General features: G+C 38.9%; 1 protein-coding gene across 3 annotated transcripts in view; it reads right to left on the bottom strand.

Moving 5' to 3' along the window:
- The window catches only part of RBMS1 (RNA binding motif single stranded interacting protein 1), a 140,355-nt gene that overhangs the window by 52,218 nt on the left and 60,535 nt on the right, over window positions 1–27,602 (bottom strand). For all 3 annotated transcript variants that reach the window (XM_079311595.1, XM_079311596.1, XM_079311597.1), the window contains exon 2: window positions 10,886–11,061. In XM_079311595.1, coding sequence (XP_079167721.1) covers window positions 10,886–11,061 — 176 coding nt within the window. The remainder of the gene's footprint in view (window positions 1–10,885; window positions 11,062–27,602) is intronic.

Genomic DNA, 27,602 nt, shown 5'->3' with positions numbered 1-27,602 from the left:
TTTCCTCCACCACTGAAGAAGTTGAACTCAAGAGTTGTCAAATATCTTTGGTGCAAGCATGAACAAAAGTATTGGGGCCTGAAGAAGGCAGAACATCAGTGACTCAGATCCAAATAAAAACCCAGTAAAATTTCTGAGGAAAAAAAAATTTTTTTGCAAATTTTCTCCCCTTGAAAAAAGCAAAAGTTTGGAAAAGACACTAGTGAGCAGAAGAAAATATTGCCCTCAGAAATACTCCTTCCCGACTACAATACAAAATTCTGAAAATTTACTCTTCCCTCTGCATCCCATCTCTCCATCTCTCACTTACAGAGAGATCCCATGTCTCACTTATGGAAAGGACAAAACAAGGCACAGTAACTACCAGAAAATGATGAGCAAATTTAAGATGCCCTAAAGGCACTTAGATGTCTTCTATCACGAGAACTTGAAAATCTCCATAGAGAGAAACAGAAATTAATTTCCCCTTTTTCATGGCAAAAAAAAATAATGAATGTTGTTGTGGTGATATAAATAGCAGTGGATGCCCTTTTCAGAAGAGTTTCCATTAGTATATTATTATACTGTTATAAGCATCTGGCTTTACAGCTATATATTTAGATGTATTCTGCTCTGTTTCTAATTAAACTACATGTTTTTAAATCCCATGAGATAAAGAAAATAACGACGTTCCCAAAACCTACATCCACAACTTGGATACTTGTTCAGTAACCAGTTACCTTTAAGTCAAGTTTTGCTACTGCTCACCTTTCAGCTACCTCCAGACCAGTGAGCCTGTGCTCCTCAGATGATCACCTCGACCTCAGTTCAAGTGTTGGATGGGAAACACTTGAGCACTGACAGGCAGAGCTGTCCCCTCTTGCTGGGAGGGCCACTCTTTTCAAAATACTTAATGACATTTGTGAAACTGTGTAATTCAGAGTGTCCTAAACTTCAAAGAGAATTAACAAATATATAACTAATTAAGTAATAAATAAAATGGGTGGAAAAAACCTTCAGAATTTCCCATGGAACAAAATAATATGCAATTCACTTGGGAAGAACAGAGGACTGGGACAGATTATTGTGTATTTTTAAAAGTCATAACTGAATATTTAAACAACGTTCAAAAAGCATCCTAGTTTACAGTTAAAAAGCACATTCATGCTGAGGCCTTTGTATGATGATGGACTTTTCAGCAGCAGTCCTGGCTTGATAGTCTTTCACTGCTAGTACTGTACCTCTGTTCTCAAAGGTGGAAGCCCTCTAAGCTGTCACAGAGAAAAAGGAATAGAGAGCAAGACTTTCCCTCTCCTTATTTGAGATCTTCAAAATGTAGCACACAGACTTTTGGCAACAAATAAAACAGCCTTAGTAATAAAAGTAAGACAAAGCCTTCCACATGATAAAAAACATGTAGCTTCAAGTACGGGAAATGTAAGAGTTTGAATAATCCCCAGGATCTCTGGGGAGGAGGGGGAGGAAAGGCAAAGGATTTACAAAGAGTCCTTCCCAGATCAACAGTACAACAAACAGCAGTGAGGGGAAGGAAATGCACACAGCTACATCAGCTCGGCTGGATACCCCACCACACCAATACCCCCAGGCCTTGAAGGGGAAAAGTCTCTCCTCTCTGCCAAATGTCTTTTCCAGAACTCAGCCAAGGCATTCAGGGTTAACACAGGGGAGATTTCTGCCTGGGGTACCACACAGCTACAGGCTGAAAAGAAGAGGAAACCACAATGCCAAAAGAAGCAGCCATGGTGGAGTTCACTTGGCAGCTGAAGGCTCAGCCCTCCCTGTCAGATAAATCCCCAGAGCTGCCTGTGGAGCAGGGATGGTTCCTAACCCTGGTTAGTCCCAGGCACTCTGCCCTTTCAGGGTCAGGTCTCTGTGAGCTCCCTGCACACACACAGCTCCAGTCAAACCTGCCATCTCCCCAAGGCATGGGGAAGCATTTCTGTCTGTCAGCACAGCAGTCCCTTTGGGCTTTGATATATACACTAAATGAAATTATATATTGAACTATCAAACTGGGCTTATCTCTGGGCTCCAAAAGCTCTTCAGTTACCCTTTCAGAAAAGTCCTTGAAAGCAGAAGTAGTTTGGCTTTTTTTTCAGGTCTTTAGATTTATTTCTGACATTAAGGGTTTACAAATAAAAGATTTGAGGTTTCTTATGTATCTGCACTACCCTATATGAAGTTCTTTTCTTACAATTTTAGATCTTTTATTAACATAACACTTATTTCACCACAGCATTCACTGAGACGTTGAAGTCCTTATTAATGCAAGAGAATAATTGTTGATACTTTGAGAAGACTTGTGAAAGCTTATTAGTGACTAATGTAAGCCAAAAAGCAGCCCTGAGATTAGAAATATTAATAATATGTAAGACCTAAGTCCACAATGTCGTCCTAGGAAAAAATACTGATTCAGATTCTGTCTTCTAAAGATAACATATAAAATTACAAAACTGCACAGAATATGGAAAACAGGCATTTAAGAAGAGCACACATTTTAGGCTAATGTATTTCAGGTAAGATGGCCAAAATGATCAGTTAATTAAATGTAATTATTTATAACCAAAAGTGAAATTATACACATTTTGGCAGATACTTATTTTACAGAAGAAGAAAACTAAGAGAAGAAATGGAAATACAAGGGGTAGGATAGGAGTACAAATAAGAACATATTTCTTCCACTGCAATTGATTCTGTAAATTATTAACTCAACTCTCACAGGTTATTTCAAGTAGAATATTTGTACTAGTAACAGTGTCAAAACAGAACCCAAATCAAAGTCTTCTCTTTTCAAGTTTTCATTGGTGTTTTTTTCTCTATGTCCATGTATCATAACATTATCAACATTCAAATTAAAATTTGACTTTTTTTCCCAGGTACAGCATATCTATCAACAAAGATCAGACATTTAAATAATAAACTGCTAATTCTTCTCTCAGTAACCCTTTAATGATTTAATTTTCTACAGAGTTGGTCTGAGCCTTGAGTAAGGCAACTGCCCAAATGGAACTGAGGCAGCTGACATTTTCTGAATGTCAAAACAGGGTAAAACTTTAAGAGTCATGGGAAAAAAACCTGAGGATCAAGGCTTAACATTATGTGGAGTTTCTTTTAAAGACAAACACTGCTTTTTCTATTTCCTCAGTTACACGTTTCATTGGAGGCAGCAGGATCTGAATTAAATTTAATTAATTAATTTAATTAAACTAGTTTACCTATATTTGCTACTGCTTCCATTCTACAGGTTAAATATGAATATTTATTATGTGGGTTGCAAAGTGTTGTTTACCAACCCTAAATGTAAGTCAGCATTGTGGGTAAAAAAAGGTTACAAGGTTATCCAAAAAGAGTGGCCTTATAACATGTCAACATCAGATAGCTCATTTTTTAATTTCAAGAAGTTAGCATTACAGAAATCAGAGCTAAGCAGAAAGAACCTTTAGCAAACAAAGACAAGACTTCACAAGATATCTACAAGTTATGTGAAACCACATGAGATACTGGACATTGGATATAAGAACCTGCTTGCAAATCCTGATCCAGGTTTCTAAGCTGAATGGTTTCCTGATAAAAGGACAAGCTTGATGTAAGCACGCTGAGGCCAAAACCAACTTGGGCTCTGAGCTGAGTAAATTCTGGACTGGTTTCTGACTGAGATCCCTGCCTTAGAGGTCACTGACAGAAGGGGCAGTTTTTGGCATCATGGAACCCACTAAAAAGCCTGATTAGTACTTGTTAACATTTTCAGTATCCACTGGAATTAAACTCTCCCTTCAAAATGTTCTTGAATTACTGGTTATTCCAGAGAACAACTGCTGCTGTCACTTCCCATGTGCATCAGGTCCCTGTGTTGGGGAGCTGAGGACTGGGACCCTGATCAAAGGCATTCCAACAGCTGCCACTGGACATTTCTCTCCTGCAGCTCTGTGGTTCCATCTCCTACAACAAACACCCGGCCCTGTGCTACCAAACCAGCTTTTTGTTTTCCACGGAGAGATCTTCAATGGTGGTAACTTTTACCAAATCTGTTTTCCTAGTGCTTCTTTTACAAGCAGCTGCGGCTGAAACATTCCTTCCACTCTCTTCTCCCTCGCCCCCACTTCCTCAAGGAAATTCCATGGGATCACCATTCCTCTGGCCCCACACTGCAACAGAACTCTCATCTCCCAGGGGACAGGGAATTGTGCAATCACTGGATCTCCACATCTGCGAGCACAGGGCAAACACAGAGTTCCTTCATGCGTCTGTATTTGGATTACTTGTTTTTTAAACAATGTGCTGAGGGGAACTGCTTTTAAGTTAGGCTAAATGAAAAACTGACTTTGAAAAACCACAACCTCTACTTAATAAAAAACTGAAAGAGAAAATTAAAACTATATTTGTTTTAAATTTAAGGCATGTCAAGAGACTATCTGCATCTGGAAGATAGAACAACTTTTTTACTTTTCACTCAATTACAAGTTCCCTGAAAGTATCTATAGGCCCTAATAACATTCTACAAGAAAGTATTACTATTAAAAAAACACTCTGGAACTTCTCAGAGAGAATTTAATGTAGATTTCATTTGATGATTAATGTAAAGCTGTGTGAATTTTATTTCTGGCTAAATAAATTCCAAATATTGAGAGGAAGATAGAGAGTCTTCCTTCACGTCATGCCAGACTAGACACTTCATGACATGACTGCTAAAATCAGTTGCTAAACAATAAAGAAAATGATATTTAAAGCAAACACCACATTTCCAGGCCAATCACAGTTCCCAGGGCACACCAAGTAAATGCCTTGCTCCTTGTTGCGGAAGTCAACCCTGACAAAAAGGAGCATTTCAGCCTCCAAACCAGGCTTACATCCCTCTGGTGCACCTGGCCAAAGGAACATACAATAATGAATTGTTTCTCTTCAGCTGTACAAATGGGACATACATATTTTTGACAGCAGCCTCTCAGAAGATCACTGGCTCAGACAGGAGTCAGTAGAGCCGGTTCAGACACCAGAGAGGCAGGACACTCCTCCTCTGACAGACTGACTGGTTGAGAAACTGGCTGCATCAGCTGGGCAGAACACAGCTGAGATTAGCTAAATCTGGTCTCAGGGTTCCTGTGGGTGTTTCTCCATCGTGCTCCACACCACTGCACAGGCAACAGCACTGGCACAACCGATGAATACATCCAGCAAGAACACCTTCACCATCCTCGGGGAATGTTTGCTCTGAAGAGCCAAACTGAGTGAAAAGTGCAGCCAAGGAAAATCCACTGCAGGTAATACAAACCCCGAACCATGCCATAGTCCTTGAACAGGGAATAAAGGAAAAACATGATGCTGGTATTACACAATAGAGCTGAACAGTACAAATCACATACTGCTCAATCACTAAGGAATGCTAGAACCAAATGTTATTCTGTAAACCTCGTGTTATTTATTCAGACATGTATGCAATAATACTATTTTTAAAAATGCACACGTAACTCTGAAAAAAAGAAATTTGCACAGGGCTTCTTTCTACCCTAAAAAGGTAAGAATAGATAGGCTCCTGCCACAACATAATTAGCATTAATACTGTTCTCAAAGGGAACAGTTTCAGAGACACTGATGTATCACATTTAATTATATGACACAAAATCATACTCCACATAATTATGAATGCAATACATCACTGCAGCCAGCAAACCATGAAAGAAAAGTGCAAGAAAAATGGAGAAAAAGGAAAAAGGAATAAAGAGAAAATACTTTTAAATGAATTGGAGAAATCAGCTTTGAAAATCTCCATTCCACTTCTACTTAGCCACACCATTTATCTAAAGGGGCTGTGTTCATGTGCTATAAGTATTTTCCAGCAGCAATGACCTGCCCAGACCACTCTCCCAAGGAGTTAAATGCAAGAGATATTCACACTAAAGCCCAGCTTTTTTTTCCTAATGAGGTATGCTGAGTAAAATTAACAAATTTCTTGATCTTAAGTGACCACAGTGGTGCCAGGTCCCTGTTACAGTAAATGTCTGAGTTCCAGTTCACCTCTTTTCAGTCCTAAATATGTTTGAAGGAAATGAGAAATGGCAACATGGGAGAGGTCACAATTACACAGCAAAGAACTTGGAAACATTAATATGTTAATGGTTGTCACATGACAATGAAAATATGTCTTTTACTAAGAACAGGGAATTGAAACAACTTTCAAGTGATCTTGCCTCAAAACAGGAAAACATTGGAGTACATAACTAAGTGTTTTGGAAACAAAGCTGCATATCACATCTGGGTCATGTGTTTCAAGAAAACCATTAGCCTGCCAGTTGTTTTAGTTATGCCTCTGTTCAGGATGCTGAATATTTAGCAAGGAATCCTTATTCTCTCAACAAGACAGGTGATTTCAGAATGCACATTGCAAAGGCAGCTACTGCAAAGTTCTGTGTGCAGACCATCCTGGTACAGAACAATGTGGTAATTCTGTATTTTGTTACCTTAAAGCAGCTGCTTTCCTGAATGCAACCCCATTAAAAACCAACAATACGACCCTACAGTGATAACTTAAGGGGGAAGGCTAGCTAAGAGGAATGGTTCAGAGGAAAATGTGATTTCAAAATTATCGTATAGACTACAAGCACCTTGGTACAAGCAGCACAGTGTGAGAAAACAGCCTGGAAGGGAGAATACCAAAGAGTGGGCTGACCAGATGATTTATGCTGAACTGAACACAGGAGACTTAGGTTAAGCCTCAAAGCTTGAAATCTCACCCAGGGACTGGGGATTGTCAGGAGGATGAAGGGTCTGCTGCATCATCCTCATTTAATGATGTACATGTCTCAAAAGGAGGTCTCTGAAGAGACAGCATTACACAGACACAATGCTGCTGCAGGCCAGCAAGTAAATCATAAGCAAGACAGTGGAAAGTACAGGGCTTTGGAACCATGTGGCTTCAGCATAAAGGTCATCCTCAGCAAAGCACAGTGCTTAGTGAGAGTCTGGAAAGCACCTAGAAAACATGTCAAAGCAAGTTACAAACTCCTGACTGAATCTGCTAAGACTCAATCACGTAAGTCCCTAATCAGATAAGCAGGCTCAACAATTTCAGTGAATAATTGGAATGGATTTAACTTTGTATCTTCAGATCCAAATATTCAATAAGTTAAAAGACAGGACTAAGAGTCATCAAAGAAGAAAGTATAGTTAAAACCCAAGTAATATATTCAAAACCCAACAGAAGAACTGAAAAAAGCATATCAAGTATTGGTATCCACAGCAGGAGAAGGGAGTGCAATTAGGCATGGCTGAAGTAACCATTGCTTCAGGAACCCTGTCAAACCAGCTCTGCATAGCAGAGGTTTGCTCAGTGCAGCAGCTCCCAAGCAATGGCACTCTATGGTTGTGAAAAGAAACCACACAGCACAGTCAGGCAGCTTCCTGCAGCCTTTCCCAAACCTCACTGGCTCCTGTCCTCTGCTCCTGTCCTATTTAGCTGATTGCTCCTGTCCAGCCTCCCACAGAACAGACAGGATCTGTGGCCACTGCACTGATTGCTTTGCCTACTCCCACAAACCTGATGGGAAGCTCTTAGGCCAGGACTGACTCATCATGTCCCCCTGACACTCCTCTGGTTCTGGGCTGACTGTTATGACATCCTTGTGACAAACAATACCTACTTTAGTCCTCCGCACACTTCTGCCTCTGGCACAACTGATATGAAGAAATTTGTTTTCTTAGTGCAGAACTGGAGTAGCAGGCTCAAGTTGGAATGAACAGAAACATGGCAGCTTTATTTCCCACACAAAAGCCAGTAATGTGCTCTGAAAAACAGCCGTGCTCCCAAGCCCTCACAACAAAAACATAATGTGCTCTTTTCAACTAGGAAAAGAGGAAAAAAGCTTCACCTAATAGAAAAACAGAAAGGACCAGTCAATTGAAGGTGGAGACAGATTTGTAGACATGTATACTGGCAAATTGTGCTCTTGCCAGGAAAATACTTTTCCACAAAGCTGGTGAACGTTTGTTCACCGTGTTCGTAAATACTGCACAGCTGTGCTACAGCAGGAGAGCAAGCCCAACACCTCCATCATTGATAAGGGGGTTTCTAGTGATTCACCAAAAATAAATAAACAAAGTAAAAACATGGCCAAAATTAGCACTGCTGTCATGACAAGAACTAACACAAATCTTGACTAGATAAAATAAAAGTCACAGTACAATCCCCCACACAAGAACTCTGTCGATTATTTGAGCCTGTATTCAGAGGGCTTCTGTCAAAAGCAGTATTTCTCTACCATAACCATCACTGAAAAGAACTTTTCAGTAGAGTATATATGATTCAAGTCCATTATGATCAGAGGGAAAAACCTCTGCAGATGGGATGTTTCTGGCACTTGCAGTGACAATGTGCAGTTACGTTTTTCAACCATTATTTCCTCAACCCACAGGTGTTTCTCTGTCTTGTCTGGCATCAGTCAAAAGACATAAAACAAGCCAGTGACCTTTTTGTGAACATCCAACAAAAACTGCTTATTGCAAACTAGCAGTATCATTTCTACAATATGCAGAGCAGCCTTTCTATCTGCTCTTGCCATCAAGCACTGCAGTGGACACCCTCTTAAGTCAGCAAGACCCACTCTATACAAAGAAAAGGAGCTAAAATTCCTCTAAAAGCCTCTCAGTAAAATCCTAGGAATTTGGAAAGAGCTAAAAAAAATATTTCAGAGACCTGGAGTAAACAATAGTCTCTTCATTGACTTCTGTGTTTCCAAGATTTTATTCTCCATTTATTTTGTATTACCTCAGCTTAAACCATGAACACAGCAGGTTTACTTTCAAGAATATCTTGCCTTTTGCACCCTAGAAGTTTAGGCAGATTTATAACAAGGAAAAGTTTTGCATCTGAAACTTCCCATGGTCTACCAAAATGGATTACTGAGCTTGTGAACAGGGAGAGAGTTGCCATTTCTATCTTATTGCCACATCCAGTTAGTTGCTAAAGGATTATGTTGTCCAACATAAAGTCTCTGGACATCACACTTGCTTCCACAGCAGAAATGGAGAATTTTGAGACAAAATCTTCTTTCCTCTAAATAAAATGCTTAGGAGGCAAATATCTTACAGGAATAAATGCCATGACCTTCCAAGCCTGTAAATTAACATCAGAATTGATTTAACAACTTCATGGCTGAAGTTCTTGCCCATTTTTTTATTTATACAATTCATGCTATTCCAACTACAATTATACATTGAACAGCAACAACAAAATTGGAATCTTTGGCTATTTAAGAGGAAGAGGACCAGTTACAGCAAAGTATTGAACATATTTTTTTCTAGGCTGCTCATGCATCAATGACATCTGAGACTGTGCAAACCAAAATGTCTTCAGAAAGAGATTAAGGAGCTATAGTAACCACTGCACAAATAGTAGTTACTGGGGCGGCTCCAGTGCAAAATAACCTCACAGTTCTGTCCTAACATAACTTGAGTGCACAGGACAAAGTTTCTTCATCAGTTCAAAAGACAAAAACGGGAAGGAAAAATCCACTTCTGTAAAACATGCATTTGCAACTAAAATTCAAGTTACGAGAGGTCATTGTCACAAGGGAAGCTGTAAAAATGTTTAATTTATCAACAAGTATTTCCACAGATTGATTATCTATTCTCTTCTCTGCAAAACACAAGGATTTCATTTGCTGTTGGAGAAATGAACAAATAGATTTTTTTCTTTAAAGACCTGACAGCAAGCTATTTTTATTATAATACTGAGGTGACTTATATGTGGCTATTACCCTGAAAGTCCAATTTTTAAACACAAAAATAAAAAATCTCCTCTCTAAATTAGGTATCAGATTTTTTGCAATATCCAAAACCAAAGGTACTTCACATAAGTTTGGATCCAAAATTTAGAGGTTTTGCTATCTATTTTTCTTACTTGTGTTGAACTCTATTTTTTACATGTTCTTAGTTACTAATCTGCTAAATGGAACATAAAATTATTTTCAAAATTCCAGACAGTAGCATTATATACAAATCTTAATACTTCTTCATCCAAAATAGACAGATTTGGATGTTTTCTTACATGTAGTATTGAAAACTTAGCTGAGTACTTTTGATTTCAAAATCAGAATCACAGTGCTCTATGAAATTCGGAAATACTAAGACATTTTAAAAATCTAGTAAGTCATCTAAGGCAAATGATTTTAAACAGTGTATAAACAACCCAACTGCACAGTCTTTTGACACATAACCCATATTTGAAAGTAAGAGGCACATGCTGCTGTAAAAATTAAAAAACAGAATAACTCTCATAAGCAAAAAAACTTATTTTAACAACACTGCCTAATAACCCTCTGCTGAGCCAAGTCTACTCACACCTTCAGCAACTCGAGAAGATTCTTACATGGATCAGCTTTCTCTAATCATAAAAATAACTGCACAGTAAAATACAGTCATAAATTAGTCTGAAACTAGTTACTGAAACTAGTTATCCTGAAACTAGGATAAGCCTTCAAATGCACATTGTAGTTTACAGTGATTCAGAACAATTAGTTGAGTTTGTATCTCCAGATTATCTTAGTAGTGAACAGAGTAGACCCTCTGTGCAGGCTCTCAATAGCAAGTTTCACATTTAGGAATTAATTTTAGCTGTGATTTCAATAGCAGTATGGTAAGCACAACATTTATGAAAGCAGTAGATTGCTTCAGTTCATCACTGTATTCCCATTTTCTTTGTTTCTCCAAAGCATCAAGCAATCTTTTCCATCTTACTGCCAACAAATTTGAAACCTGCCTCCACATCTCTGCATGAGGCTGTTTGTTTATGAATCTAGGTTTTTTTCCCTCATAATCCAAACACTCATCTTGGATACCAACTATAAGCTTTTAAAGTATGACATTATAATTGACATTTGAACATAGTACTTACGGTTGGCATAGTTTTACCAGGTCCTGATCAGTGGTGTTTGGAGGCAGTGCTCTGATGTAAAGGTTAGTTTTACTTAATTGATCCCATCCTGAGTTGCTGCTGCTACTACTGTTGTTATTACTGCTGGTGGTGCTGGGACTAGGAGGAGCCATTGGGTGGGCTGGTACAATGGACTGCTGCAAAGGAAAAAGCAGGTTAGAGTCAAGTACAGGCAGCAATGACAGCATGCACATCAGCTCAGCCTACAGCAGCCTGGTTGCCATTTGGAGCACCTGTTCCATCTATTCCTAATTACCCACGGGTTTTAAATACAGCTGCTTTCACACCACGTTTGGGACAGGATTCACTGGCACATCCTAATATCTCCAACCATCATTTGATGCATGACACAGGGTGAAATTATATAAAACCTCCACTGAATACTACTCATAGGATTTAATCATTCTTCATTGTGTCATCTGATGTGAAAATGAAACAGGAATTATTGTTCCTCTAGGTTCCTGCAGGTACAAAGCTTATATCACTATGACTGGTTCACATGTCAAATTGTGGCAGACACAAAGACCACGCTTTTTCTTTAACCTATCAAAAAATACAAAAATAATTAGAAGCCTCTTTTCTATCTCATCTGGCTTTTAGTACTTCACACAATACTGCTATTATTTTTTTAGAGATAGAGAAGGAGCACAGATAGCTTAAGGACCAGACTTTAAATGAATGGTGTGCCTTAGGAGAACTTTCATACTTATGTCTGCTTCCATATTTGTGGATTACTTCACAATTGTCAAGAAAAAGGCTCTATATAATGGTAAAAAGTCAAGTTTCAAAAGGAGAAAAGCATGTAAGCTTTTCTACCTCTACCTACTCCTGAAGGTATATAATGCTATTGCTCTTAAACACAGACCCCAATGGAAAAAAAATCCTGGAGGTAGAGAAATCATTTGCATTAAGAAAAGTATAGCAGGGCACTGTACAAAAAGCACCATGAACACATCCATGGTTTTGTAACAGAGAAATACTTTAAAAAATGTACTAGAGAACTGAAGTTGCCTGTAAACATCTTGTGACTACATGGTTTTCACTGACAAAGGGGCTGCATGTGGCCCCTTCCCTGCAAATCCTGAGCTTCCACCACAAACTCCTAGCAAAGAACTGCCCGATGAATGCAGAGGAAAGGCACAGGAGGGGGAAAAAATAAAATGGAATATAAAGTCAACGTAGACTCACTTGTTCCCACCCTCTTCCTTGGATTAATACCAACAGTTGTACAGCCACAAACTGAACCAAAAAATGATTTTCCCTGATCCGGTACACCACATGTGGGCTTTGCACTATGCAAAAGCTTTGGCTGTCACAAGGCAGGGAGCAGGAATGTGAAGGCAGAGAGGAAAGGATTAGAGTTTACCTCTGTTTAAAGCCCCCATGAAACTACACACAAGAAGACACAAGAAAACTGAAACTATTTTGGAAATAACCCCAAGAAATTGGAATGGAAGTGTGAGTGGGAGAAAAGTACAAAGGCATGCTTTATATCAGATACTTTATGGTAATTATGTGTTTCTTTTTTGTGTTTCCCCAGGAAGGTTTTGAAATCTTCCAATTTGGCATGTTGCAAAGTTTATTATGCAGCTATAAGGGCCTGGAACAGCCAACTGCAAGACTTGCTATAAAATCAACATTGATAAGCAGCAACATTGTTGCTGCCTAATTTAATTGAACTGAAAATTAAAAAAAATAATTAAATACATTCTTGACCATTTAACATTTCAAAACTGAATAACAATATTTCATTGCCATAGGGTTGGAGTTTTTTTGTTTTAGTTGTTTTTAATAAAGATTTTTAGAAACATCAAATCTTTTCCAAAATATTTATATTTGGAATTGAAGCACTGATCTAGAGTTTCTTCCAGGGAAAAAGATTAAATGCTCCCTTCCAAGTTTGCAATGGAAACACTGACGGATTTTAACAATAGCAGCACAAGTCAGTCTGTCAGATCACTCTGCTTCCAGTAATGCCAGGCAATTATTTTTAGGGTTACAAGCAATGCAGAATGACAGAGCGACTAGTTTCAAAACATTTTCACAACAGAACAAACTTAGTCTGGCACTGTGATATTCTCTTCAAAAAGTCTTCAGTGAAGTTCTCAAAATGCAGTGATGGAATGCAAAACTGCTCTGTTCATGGTTTTAAAATGTGCACGTAGAGCTGCAAGAAAACTCACCATACACACACCTGTCTTCATCTAAACTGGTAATTACAACTGAAGGCTAAGAGCCTCTATTAAGTTTTTCAGTATCTTTGGTTTGGTTTTTCTTTTATTCTTACAGTGCTTTGCCCTTAAAATTTTTGTTTTTCTATGTTATGAAGAACTGGAGTTTTATAAAATCTTGTCACCAGCTGGCCAAAGGCAGGAGAGGAAAATGTGTGTCTGTGTGTAGAGAGAGCAGAGATCCTAATTCTGTCTGTCTGTAAAACATAAACACCCCATTCTGAGAAATTTAAGCTTCTATTTAAACATGAAGATGTGCTAGAGCTAGTGGTCACATTTGAGCATGACAGGAATGTAAATGGGGACTATAGTTGTCTCCTTAAGTTTACAGACAGGAGGTTTTCAGTGAGACTCATACCTTTACAAGCCTTAAAGGCTTTGCAAAACACATGTGCTGGGTTTCCTGCAGTTCTCAAGGCCTGCAACCCAATGACAGCCAGCCATTAAAGGGACAGTGCCATTTTAAAGCCATACAACTAAACCACGTTTTTTACATTAAACCTTAATTTTAAAATCTGCATCACTTTTTCCGCTCTGTTCCTCATCGACAACTACTTGTAAAAACTACATTTTAGAGGTGCCTCTGTTCAAAGGGCCTTTTCCCAGTTGTTCCTGCTGCACAGGGCTGGGTGGCAGCACAGCCTGGGCACACTGACCGTGCTGGCGGAGAGGGCCAGGAGAGGAGGAGTGGAGGAGTGCAGGAGTGCAGGAGTGTGTCTGCTGGCATGGCTGATCACCTCCCAAACAGCAGCAGCCAGGCTGATAAAAGCTCTCCTCTGCCTGCACAGCTGCATCCACACCTGGGCTTTCGCCAACATATTGATGTCAGCGAGGATGTATGACTTTTTTCCACACCCCTGGCTGATACACAGTGCTTTGCTGGCAAGACATGCTGCAGTGGAGACCTGGCCAAAGTTTAGGGTTGTTTGTTTAGAAACATTTTCACAAACCTTAACTGAGTGCTTTGTCTAAAACCTGAAATCAAATCTACAAAGTTTTGGTAGTTTTTGCTAAAAATCCATATCAAAATCTGTTCTTAAGTTTTTACTATATGGACCTCACAATAATTTGCAACATTGCAACATATGCAAAAATGCATTTATTAATTCTTCTTCATAATCACTGCATCTTAAATTAAAACACAGAACTCAAGGATAGGAGGAATGAACGTAAGCAACAGATCATTATTTCTTGTGACAATATTCCTGCTCACAAGAAATACCATTGTCACTCTGGTTTGCCATTTCCTCCTCTAGTTTTCACTCCAAAAGGTAATTAATGATCTTTCTTTTTCCTTCCTGTCATCTTCAACAAACATTAAGCAAAAAAGGCCAGTGACAGAATAACCAGCCCATCTGCTCTATGATCTCCCCAGCCCATTGTGGAGTCAGCTGTGAGGAGCTCCCAACCCTCTCACCTGATCTCTGAGGTACCTTCCCTCCAACCCTCCACAGCCCCACCACAGCAATGGAAAAACCACAGGTACTTATTAGGAAAATGAAAAGCTCAGTGACTGAACAGTCCCTGTGAAATGCCTTAAAACAAGGAGAATGTCTGCCTGTGTTTTCTTCCCAATATAAGCCCCAAATGGGAATAATCTCAAGTACTGGAAACCAGCTGTTGAATGTACACATAAGAGACATTCCTTCCTTTCTTACAAACCATTCTATGCTTGAGGACTGCAAATGAGTCAGAGCAGGACTTTGTCCACCAAGGAACAGAAGAATCTCGTTGCTGTCAACAGATAAGACACCAAACCAAAATGGAATAACCCCAAGAAATTTCTTTTACTGGGGGCTCAGAGATACTGATCCCTGCTGCCTTCACACTGCAGAATTCCAACAGAACTTCAACAAGTAGAAGATAGCTTGGGCAATGACTGTCCCAAAACAGAGTATGACCACTACAGTAGCAATCCATTCAAGTCTCTGACTTTGTGCAATAAAAACATGCACATAAAATTATATAACATGTGAGGATTCAATTATGTGTTTAATCACTCAGCCAAAATTCCTAATGAGAAAAGTACCATGACTTTTAACAACAGAGTTAGTTCTCACACATCTACTCTAAATTCAAACCATGAATTGCAGCACACATTAACTATCAGATTTAGCCAGAATTGTTGCTTGGATCATCTCATAGTATCAAAATCTCACCAGCAGTTTTTCTCTAGCTTTGCTCAGGTGTGACTAAGCTACAAATACCTGCTTAGCCTGCCTGACTTTGTCTAACTTCCCTGATTTTGAAAGCAGCACCTTCAGTAACTGGTACTGATATAAAAATTACCATACATTTTTCATGGATGTGTGCAACAATGAGGAAAAGTATTACATCTGGGTTTGTTTTTTGTTAAATTGGGAGTTTCTTGTGTATTTATTAATCTGCCTAACACTTCAGGTTAGAGAGAGCTTGTACAAAGAAAGCAAGGGCTAAGGAGAATAGAAGATGCCATACCTAGTGAAGCAAGACACTGCAACACTTTGTACACAGCTTAGGAAATAGGAACCCATTTGGAATTAAATCATGTCCCTAGCAGAAAGAAGAGTTCCAAGTGTTTAACAGAAATGAGTGTTCATGGATGAAGACAGTTGCTTTATTACCTTTCTTTAAATAAGGAAACATTAAACCTTGATCACTTATTCTAAGCCAGCAAAGTGACAGCTGCAGCGGAGATGCCATTTTGAGTGTCCTGCACTATTCTGTTTCATGTGTTTCCTCATCATGTCTGAAACATTACAGCAAGCTAAACTGAATTTCTGGAGGTCTCTCCAAGTTTAATTCTCAGTGGACATGAGCCAACCAGCAGAAACTGAAAGCTTTGCTGCTGCAGCTTTACTCACATCTCCTGCCTTAGGGCAGCTTCTCCAACTGTTCTTTAGTCTCTAAGCACTTGTCACAGGAAGATCCAGCAACCAAATCTAAGCATTTTCAGCATGACACCAGTATAAAGAGTACCTCAGAAGCTCCAGACTTCTGTTGAAAATCTCCTCAGGCACGAAAACCCTGATACCTGTCCCCTTTTTCTCCTTTAAACCACCAACCATAACTTCTCTTTGCATGGATAAAAATTATGATCTCATAGTGATGCTGTAAAAGTCAACAAGACTATTCCAGAAAGGGCAGGTATACTGCACAAGGCAGAAACTATGGATATCATGTCTTGTGATCAGACAGAGCTATTTGCAAACCCAGGATGTCTATTCCATCTTTCTTTAGGTGGTGATGACAAGTGTTAGTGGTTCAGCCACAAGGAGCAGAAACAACTACTGGGAAGATGCAGGACCCTGAGAGTGGAGGCTGACATCAGGCAAAGACTCTGCCTGCTACAAAACATCACAGGCAGACCAGGAGCACCTGGAGATCCAGCCCTGTGTTTCTCCCAAAACACACTCTAAATGTTCCATAACTTGGTATGAAAGAAATAAATCCAGAACACTAAAGTGGGATTACAGCAATGATGGACTGCAATATATAGAATGAAAATTAAGTAATCAATGAAAAAACCATATCACACTGAACAGGGAAGTCCCCTTGCCCCAATAGATAAGTTCTAAGAAAAGCTTTGCAAGACAAAAATATAGGGTTATATATTTTCCTTGCCTGTATGTTACAGCCAAGTCCTATGAAAACTATTTCTCTGAATACAAGTAAGTCTTTTCCATATTAAAAGAAAACAAAAGGAAACAAAATTGTAGGAGAATATTATCATGCATCTATGAAGATAATAATAAAAAAGTTATTTTCACTCTGATATTTGTTTTTAAACTGCTAAAATTCTCTTTCTTCTTCATTGTACTTTAACTAATTTCAACCAATTTACCATTACAAAAAATGTTTCTGGCAAAATCCAGGGAAGCAGTTCATGCATTTTTTTCTGAGCCATTTAAAGAAGCTCTTCCTTGAAATACAGAAATGCATGAATGAGTGGGTACTTCTCACAGCTTCCTTTTGAAAATATCTTCATGAAGAGTTGCTCTATCAGCAATGAAACAACACAAAGTCTAGCATAAACCCCTAGTCATGGCTCAGATGCTTCTAACAATTTCACCTCAAGACTCCTCTGATTACAACCCAAGCTCATTCCCCACTGAGCAGTTTTGCTTCCTTTCCTCAGATCTTACAGCAACATAGCAGGACTGGACCTGCTCTCACCAGAAAGCAACAATTACTGAAACCAGAAAGTATTGAAGTAAACCATTCCAGCTTGTTATAAAATGTCACATTTTCATATACTGACAGGAAATGGAACCAGTATTATTTAAATTACACATTTAAAGCTTAATGCAACAGCAATCTTCTGCTGGCAATGAAAGAAAGCTCAAAATGTATCTATATCCTTTCTATGAAGACACTTGAAGAAGTGTGAGCATAATCCTGGCCACATTGAGGTATATGACAAAACCACATTGATGCTTCTGAACAGGTTTTTTTTCTCAAAGAATAGGGTGTGGAGAATTTTTTACTGTTATTACTCAAGAAAAAAAGCTTTCTAACTTGAAATTGGCAGGCAAGATGGTAACAATAAAGCAAGCAATGAGCAAGAAACTCCTTCTGGTTCAGGTAGCTCTTCTAGAGTCTCTGATAAATGAAAAAGCTTCAAAGTTCCCAGAAACTTACTTATCCCATTAACTTGATCCCTTGTCAGGGATTTTTCAATGCTCCACTGACTGATTCCCCTAGTTCAGAGACAAATAAAAAGTGCAAAATACACAAACCTAGCTACATCACAGCACAAAAGCTATCCCAAAGGAGAGCAAGGGGAATGCTGAACTGGGCTACATCCTGTTCTTTTCCAGATGTCATGAACCCTCCCTTTCCCCTTCCACCTGCTCATCAAAAATCACAGTGTCTGTCCTCCCTCTCAGTTTTATACCTGGATTTCCTGGACAATCCCCTGAAACAATACCTTGGTACCATGCCCTAGCCATGACAGAATTATAGACACATATAAAGCAAAAGATTTAAGTTTCTGAAATGTAAACAAGCTGCAGCAATCCAACAGCTAGGCCACATCAAAAGAATCTAAAAAAGAAAGTCAAGATGCTGAAGAGCCCTAACAAAGAGAGCATGGTACTAAGATCCACCAGACAGAAAAAAAAGCATGTAATGTATATGCTTTTATGGTTAGACCTTCACCAAGGGCTTTTGTAGACACAAAAGAATTCACTGCCAACTCCCTTCTCGATTCTAGTACATACACAGGCCGATTTTCTTCAGTGAAACCAGCCAAGGCTTTTGCTCAGGATCCAGAAAACAGAGTACTGAATACCTAGATTATGCTGAAGTTTTTGTTCCAGCCTGAGGATTCAAATTAAAATTAAAAGAAAACACATCCAGTTTCAGAGAGGTGGAACTTGCATACTAATGGTTTATGCAAGCACCTGAAAGGCAGCAAGTCCAATACATGACACTGAACCCAAATAATAAAAAAATTCCTCCCTTGCACTACACATCTCTTGGTACATGTTAATAGCAGGGGATAAAGTCTTACAATGTTCTTCACAACAGGAAACATTCAAGATGCCCTTGGTAGGAGAAATGCTTCACCTGAAACAGCAATTAACTTAGAAACTCCTGGGTCACGCAGCAGTTTAGACTAGATCACAGATGGTCACATCAGAGCCTGCAAATCACATACAGCTCACAAGCACTTCAATGGCATCTCAGAGGACAGTACTTATGGAATTAGAGTCCAAAATTATTCAATTATTCAATAAGCTTTTCATAAGCATTAAGAGGTTCATAATGGTCCCTTCTCATTGTATATAAGACTCTGCTTTAGCATTTACCAAACAGGAAACTCCTACTCACTACCTTCATTTAAAAACTCTTCAGATGTCAGTGTGCTAAGATCTGAAAAGAAAAGTATGTATTATTCTCTGACTGCAATTACACTGTAATGGGAAGAAGTGGGACTTAAATGTATGGACAATGAGAGACATAGCTTTATCCTGGATAATCTTTTGCTCCCTTGTAGAAAAATACAGGAGAGCAGGTAACCACTTCTCTAAGTAAATCCCACAAAACTAAGCTCTGGCAGTGAGACTCCTGCACCACATAAGGCAGTTACTTCTGTTCAGAGGACAGGCTCTCATTAGAAGAATGCCCATCTCCAGCTCTACTGCTATTTGTTCAATTTCTTTGTCATTAGCAGTTGTGAACTTTTACTTCCAGTGCCAATAAACAGGGCCATGAACAATATTCAATGTGATCAAAAATGTGCTGCTTTCAAGAGCTTCTGGTTGTGAAGTTTAAAATACATATTTTTTTATGGTTGTAGGTAGTTACATTTTAAATTTCATTGAACAGTAAATGCTGCCTCTTAACTATTAGGGATGTATTAGGGATCCATCACTGTATTTTGGAGGTTAATCCTGCTAAGTCTGTGTATCTCATAAAACTGGTTAAAAAGTAGAATAGATACAGACACCCTTGGCTTATTCAAGAACTGCCTGAATATCTGTATTACAAAACTGACAGTACAGGGGAAAAAAAAGTATGTAAAGAATGTTTGGCCACTCTTTAGTTCTCTAAAATAATAGAGAAAGAAATGCTTTACAGGTTTAAAACTATGCACAGAAGTTTCTGAAGCATTATTTATTCTTCTTCCACATTGTATTAGACTTTAGATTTCTGATAAATCCATGCAAGTATTGTCTTACTTGAAAAAGTGTCACAAATTTCATGATGCACACAGGAGACTTTTGCAGCTTTTAAAAAGTTATTTTTTCTTTTTCCTTTTTTATCAGTTCCCAAACTGTTGGTTTTTCCCCCAAAAACTACAGTGTCACCACTCTGCTCATCTGGCTATCCTCTCCACCCTCCCTCCACAGACAGCAATTATGGGATAGGAATGGCACCGAATTGAAGATGCATGTCAAAAGAAGCATCTGCTTTTCTGGCAAACTCCACATTGTTGGTGGCATTGGAATTACTGCTATACTGTTTGTCACAGGGTTAGACCACAGATGGCTCTTTTGGCTGACATGGGATCCACTATGTCATTTTCTGTTTATTCAAGTTAAATACACTGAAGAACTTGTCCCCGACCGTGTATGAGGGAGTCAATTCCTATCAAAATCCCTTTGTCTATGATTGCTGATTCCTTATGGGCAACATACTGCACCCAGAGCAGCAGCAGCATTGCAACTGTGAATCCCTCTGTTCCATTCTGAAGGAGAGAATGTAAGTTCCTCTTCCTGGTAAGGCCATTACACAAGAATTTAATAGGGAGCCCAGTCTATTCCTGCTACTTTCTTTGACAACATCAATGGAACAGATGAGGCAGCTGACTCTGGCCCTCTTTCTGCATTCCTAAACCTTAATCTCCCTGAGAGACCACACCCTCTTTCCCACAGCCAGCATCTCCAGCTGTTGGAAAGGTGGCACATCAGACAAAAAAAAGGGTAGAAAAAGCCAGTTTTATAAGACTTCATCATCAAGACTGAATCTGGATGCCTCCATGAAAAGGTTCATCAGGCTGCACAATTAATGCTTCAAAGTACAGATCACTTTAGATATTTTATCTTTCCTACTCACTTCACAAATGTTTTTCCTTTTCTAAGTGTCTTCAGGCCTAATTGGTGCACATACACTGCCTGAGTGCAACACAAAGGTTACTGTAATTTTGATACCAAGAAGGTTCTATTCTGCTGCTCAGCAGCTTGTTATGTGCCTATGTGAAGTTACAGTTGAATCAATTTCAGTGAGAACAGCATCTTGCATCACTTTCCATGGGAATAAATTACTCCTCCATGAGCTGAAGAATGGGAAAGCATACTCAGAGCATCACTATTCTTCCTAGTTACTCCAATTATTTCCATAGTCTTTCACAGTATTTGCCATAGAAATTGAGGTCAGCATGACCTGTGGTGGACTGAAAGTTCCATTCATCTTTTTGCCTCTGAAATTTCTGAAATCTGTGTTTTTGCTTCCAAAATTTCAAGAAGTGTCCTTCTGGCTTTAATATTCTGCAATATGATAAAATGCAGCAGATACAACTCATTATAATCAACACACTGAAACAGGACATGGACAGGAATGAACAGGACTGCTGGTAAATGATTAAAGCAAGTCTCAGATATAACCAGGAAAGTACATAAATCCAAGAAATATTAACAGTGTTAAATTCACCAGGCTTTCATACTCCACTGCCTTTTACAGTCAAGAAAAAGGCAAGCACAAGATACATTTACAATTATTTCAACAAAATTTGAAGTGACTATCCACCAAATATCAGCTAGGAATTTGTGCCAGTTTGTCACAGCATTTTGATAGTCACAGAGTCCATGTGTGAGACTATGTTGCTGCAAGAGATGGATGTATACACACACATTGTACATATATTTTATATTTGTGATACACACATAGCCTGACACTAAACCTGTAATTTGCTATGGGAGAGTGACCACATCTCCATAAATGTGATTCTCCTCCACGGCAAAGCCAAACTGTACAGAAGCAGGCAGGTATTATTAAATTAGCAATAGGGTTTGAAGACATGAGCAAGATCAGTAGAAACTTTTTAAACCATCAGACTCATTATGTAAGGAGTTGTCAGTTTCTGCACCTGCACATATCAGCCTAGTTCCACTCTCACCCAGTGAGTCTGCATTCATTTGCATAAGCTGAAAGTCTGTCCAGAAATTTTATAAATTTCAACATTGCATAGAACTGACAAACCAGAAGACAACAGTGTATATAATGTTGGCAAAAATTCTCTACATAGGATTTTTCTATAGAGCACCAGGGAGCAAACCCTTCTTGGTCTGCATTGCTACAATACGTACACCAATTTTTTTTTGGATTGTAATGAGGCTGCGTGGAGCATGTATGAGGCTGCAAATGACATTCCCAAAGTCTTCCAAAGGACTCCCAACACTCTATGTGGCTTCCTAGAATAAAACATAGAAGCTCAAAACTCATTAGAAAAGAACAGTTTAACTTCATTGCTTCTGAAACGTTTGCCTCCTGCATCATTTCCCATTTGGGAGGGATGTGGTGTGGGCACCTGGCTGCGGTGCCTGCAGCCAGGGTGTGACACAACAGCAGATTTACCAAAGATTTTCATTAGTTCAACTGTATCCGTGCAGTTACAGCCACAATGACACCTCCAGGACAGAAAAGGTCTAATTCGTGTTCTCATGGAAGGCATAAGTTTGCCTTATATCCAGCAAAAGTGATTTAAAGTAAGAGCTGAGGAAAAGCTGTGTGCAGACAGCACCAAGGACAACTGTTTCCAAATCTCTGGGGCTGGTGGAGACTGTGCTGCTTTTGGCATTTCTCACAGATGGTCCTGCACCATTAGAGAGCCAGACTAAAACCCACCACATCCAACCTTTTTGGCCAAATGTTCACTACAGCATACCCAGCACAGCTGACATTAGAAGTCCATTTTCTCCAGATGCATGATGTAATACAGTCACACACAGGATACCCTGTGCTCTTCAGGAAAAAAGGAGTGTCTGTCATGCCCAAAACAATTTGTACAGCTTTCTCCTGTGTAGCACACAGAGATTTACACCCATGAACAGGCACCACAGGACAAATTGCAACCAGTTTAGCATGACAAAAGCAGCTGTTTAACTCTTGGGAAAGATGGAAACGAGAACAGCTCGTCCAGCCAGTAAATGGTTCAGACAGACATCTAACACCACCTTTCCTGCAGCTGCTATTACTACAGAAAATGCTGCTAAAATGGTACAGACAACTCAAGACATTCCCAGTTGATCAGAAAACTCTAGCAGCAGAAAACACAACTTGACAAACAGCAAGAAATACACACAGTTTCTCTCATTTGTTATTTCAGATCTGTGCATCCTATATATTCAAATCTTGAATTAAATTACAGGCTGCTGGAACACTATGGATCAAGATACTACCACCTAATTTTTCTTTCTTCTGCAAGCCTTTATGAGCTGCTATCTTGAAACCATCTACTAGAAAGAAAACCAGGAAAATGTTGACATTTGGACAATTTTATCCTGGAAAAGACAAGAAAGTAATAATTTTTGTCTTTAGACATCTCCAAAATCCTAACCTGCTTGGTTAGGACTGTTTTAGCTTGGTTTAGCTTCCTAGAAGTTACAGGGAAGCATCTTTTGCTCACATTTGCCATCAGTGTATCTTTTTTGTCTCCCAGTACTCAGTGGCTATGCCCTCTGACATTTTTCTCTCTCTCAATTGACAATTTTAATGCACAAGAGTGGAAAAATGTGCATTGCTTCATTTCTTTAAGGAGAATTTTAGGTGTTACAGTAATACAAAAATCACTTGCTTCATTACCAGAATGCTTAATGGAGCGATCACTTCCAGCATCATTTCAGGGAACTGGGAATAGGATAATCCAGAACACAATGCTTAGTATAGTACAAAAACTATTTAATCCCATTCAACTTGAATCAAGCAGGGCTTGTTAGCATTTGCTCAGCATCAGATCCAGGTCTCAACAGATCCAGGTTATTTCCAGCAAATCCACTCTGTTGTTGAATGAAAGCCAGTTTGGGCACCATGTCTACATCCGTGGCCTAGAGAAGCTGATTTCAGGCCAGTTTAAAGCATACAGTTGCTGAACATTCATTTAAGACAATCTGTGGGTGAACTCTTTAGAATTTTAAGCCCTAGCAAATAGGAGCATGACACATTTAAATTAGTAGCAGGAGTAAGAGAATCTAACCAATTAGTAAATCTAATCCTTCTTATGCAAAGTTTTGAAAACTGTAAATATTTTCCTAAATGCAAGTGATCAAGGGCGCACAGATGAGAAGGCAATTCAGTACAATTCTGTGAACACAACAAATCTGGGGACTTGATGAAACGCAGCAAGGATTTTGCTAAAATCTCTATAGCAAAATCCAGCACATGAGCCTACTTTTCATAGATTGCAGTCTGCTTCTCCTTACAAATAAGGAAAATGGTATTCCTTCAGTAGCATGAAATTCTCAAAGTTGTAAAGGTAGGTCTTTAATTAAAACTGAAGATTCATCCACAAAAAAAAACAGCAAGATTTCCAAGGGCAAGTAACTTCTGGTGGAGCTCCCCAATAGATGTCTAGCCACTCATTAGGAATGATTTGCCTGCACAGACCTTTGATGGCCTGAACTTAGTGCCAGGTCAACTAAGAACAGCATGGAAAGCTGAAATCTTTCAAATATTACTGACTGGGTGTGTCAACATACAAATTCAACTCCTGATAAAGTTGTTGAGTAGAAGCAACACTTTCTGAGGTATCTGGGACGTGCAAATGGTGAAAAGGAAAAGAGCGGTACAGGGATGTGAAAAAGCTTAAAGACGGGTGGTTAGATCTGCTGCTCTGATAAAATGGCTTTGGTGCAGTACCAAATAAAGAACAAAGATGGCTTTGCTGGTCCTGCTGACAGCTCAGCTTTCAAGACAACCCTTCTCTCAGTTTGGCTGAAAGTGCAACAGAAGCAATAGTGGAGCCACAGAGCAACGTGGCAGCTCAAGGAATAGCTTAGGCTGGCATTACTCCAAAAAGCAGCATCCTTGCCCCTATGGCTGCTTACTCTTCCTCCTGGTGTCTCCCCCTTGTTCATCAAAAGAACAAGAAAATTTAAAAAAAAAAAAAAAAAAAAAGGAAGTTCAGACTGTTTCATTTACTGATGGTGCTGACTCATGAAAGTGGTAACAAACAGCATTAGGCTGTCAAACAATCCGGAACTAAACTAACGCTGGTTTTTCATACACAAAGTAAGAGAACTGCAGCAAACACATGTGGTACCTCTGGCTAGCTGAGTCTTACAAGCAAGGCACCAAGCAGCATGCACAAACCTGTCTGCTAAAACTAAGTGAAATCCTGTGTACATACCACATGCAGCAAAGCTGCTCTGGCCTTAGGGCCAGATTTTCCTTACAGCCTTATCTGAAACAAATCCAAGTCAATCTTTTCTCATTCTTTAAAGGATGATGTTTTGGTAGCTGCTTATCACTTATTAGATCCAATACTTTCTGACTGCTGACTTTTAACAAATGACAATCTTGTCCAAAATCCTCGTGCATGCAACTCAATAAGTTCTTACTTATCATTTCCTGTTCTTCTTGATAGCTGTAATTTATACTGAATCACACAAACAGAAGAGTTGTTCTACACCACTTCCACAGCCCTCATAAATTTTTCTTGCATATTGCCTTCTAATCTAAAATTTCACTCTTGATTTGAACCAAGACACAAAACTTCTTTTCCTTTTGCACACTACTGTTCTAACTCATGCAGTTGCTTTTAAACTCAGTTAAAATACTATGTACTCTAAAATTAAAATGCTTGTGACTTTACAGTGTATGATAATGAACAATGCCTTTTACACCCAGAAACTTAGTTCTGAAGATCAGTTACAAAGATTTAGCAGCTGTATGCTAAGCAAATGCAGCATGCCATTCCTTGGTGCATCCAAATAGCTGCTGGGGGAATGTCTGACTGCACAGTGAATCATTGTCAATTCTGAAATGAAAAAACACAAGAATTAGATAACACCTAGGAAAGCTTCCAGACATACTACTAATTCAACATTAATAATACATGAGAAATTCAACTGCCAGGCAGAACTGGTTGTGGCAGAGCAGGTAACAGTCTGACTCAGACAAGTGAGTGGCTTCAGCCACAAGCACAGATGATCCAAGGAGCGCTCACAGCGGCCAACAAGGTGCTCAGAAGCTCCTGCAGCCAGCAGGCCACACATCAGCACAGCTGGCACAACAGCTGCAGCACCTGTGGGAGACACCTCCACCTCTGGGTGCTGAAGGGACACATGGCTTGAACTATGTCTGGTGCTCTGTATGGATAGATGGCAAACACTAGTCAGGAATAAACCGGTTCATTTGGGCACACAGCCCAAATCATCTGCAATTTTAAGTGTCATGTTCTTACCCTTGGTACAAGAACTCAGCTGAGGAATCATACCTCTGAATACACCAGAAAGTTATAGATGAAGGAAATTGCTTCTAATAAGTACATCTGGAATTGATAATTAACTTTAAAGCACTGCAGTGAAAGGGAATCTGCTCAGCCAATGGCTAACTTCTTAAGATAAATGAATCACTTGCCTCTGCTCACTGCACAACCCCAGTGCTTAGCAACTTTCAGGTTTCTGACACTGTGGACAATTTTGAGGAATCACATTTTCACTAAGTACATTCAGCTGCACTTTTCTTACCAGTAATTCTAACTTTGCAGCTTATCCACCTGCACAACAGTTGGATGTTTAATACTAATTATCTTGTACACCAGCACTGGTTCACTACAAAATCACCATAAACCGAATGACTGTGCATTGAATTTCCTTTAAAAAATAAAAAACAAAAAACCAAAACAAACCCAAATATTTGAATTTTCAATTTATGCAATTTAATTGGATTTCAAAATTTAAATGGGACAACAGAATACTGAAATAAGGACTTCCCAGTTAAAAAAATGAATAAATAATAGGAAAAAAAAAAAAAAAAGGTTCCCAAACCCTAAGGAAGTTCATTTCATAAGAAAGATAAGGCCATAAAACCACTAAAGAAAACTAGATTAAATTTCTGTAGAATCTAAGCCACTGAACTTCAGGGAGTTATTCCTGTTCCAAATAATATTTTCATAGTTGACTGCCTTTCTGCCCAACAAACATTGCTTAGAAATAAACTTACCATTGCTAACAGGATACCAACCTTTACTCTTTTTGAAAACCAGAGTTCTACATAGTTTCAACAGTCCAGTTTCTTGCCAAAATGAACTTTGCCATTGCTATTAATCTGGAAATAGCAGTAATTGCATTTAGATGTTCTCATAGACCATAAAGAAACTACTTACACAATATGTGAAGGCAGAATTTGAAGACAGTTCTATCATTCCAAACAATCTGCCCTATCCTGAGCTTCAGGGGACAGACAAATACAGACATCTGTGTAGATATGCATTCATGTGTATATACATATTTTTTTCCAAGGTATTTAATACTAATTGCTGTAGTATTTGAACCACTTGCAGGTGTTAGCCTATTTCTATGTAAAATCTGAGATGTAGGAAACTAATATTAGCAAGTACCTTTTGAAGAGTCAAACCTTAACAATTTAGTTAAGATTATCCAAAATGTCAGCAACAGGACCATTTTGAACTTCATGACACCGTCTTAATCCTTATGAATAAACTTTATGGGTGTGGCTGAACTAGAACTTCCCATTATTACCCAGGATAATGATACAACACAGCACTTATTTCAGGGAATGAAAAAGATGGAGATGGATTCAGACATTTTGAAAGAGGGTCAACAGAGAAGTGTCACACCAAAATAAAGTCTTTTGATAGAAGGATAAGACACACAGGCTGAATATTTATTTATATCATCTAATACACTAAAATACAAACCCTTTTTTTTTTTTTTACATTAATTATACTAAAACAATATTAAAATTGCACAGAAACATTAACCCAGAAAGCATCAAATTGG

This window comes from Erithacus rubecula (genome assembly GCF_903797595.1).
Source record: "Erithacus rubecula genome assembly, chromosome: 8".
NCBI classification, from domain to species: domain Eukaryota; kingdom Metazoa; phylum Chordata; class Aves; order Passeriformes; family Muscicapidae; genus Erithacus; species Erithacus rubecula.
The sequence above is the reverse complement of the archived record's forward strand: the minus strand, read 5'-3'. Positions and strand labels throughout refer to the sequence as shown.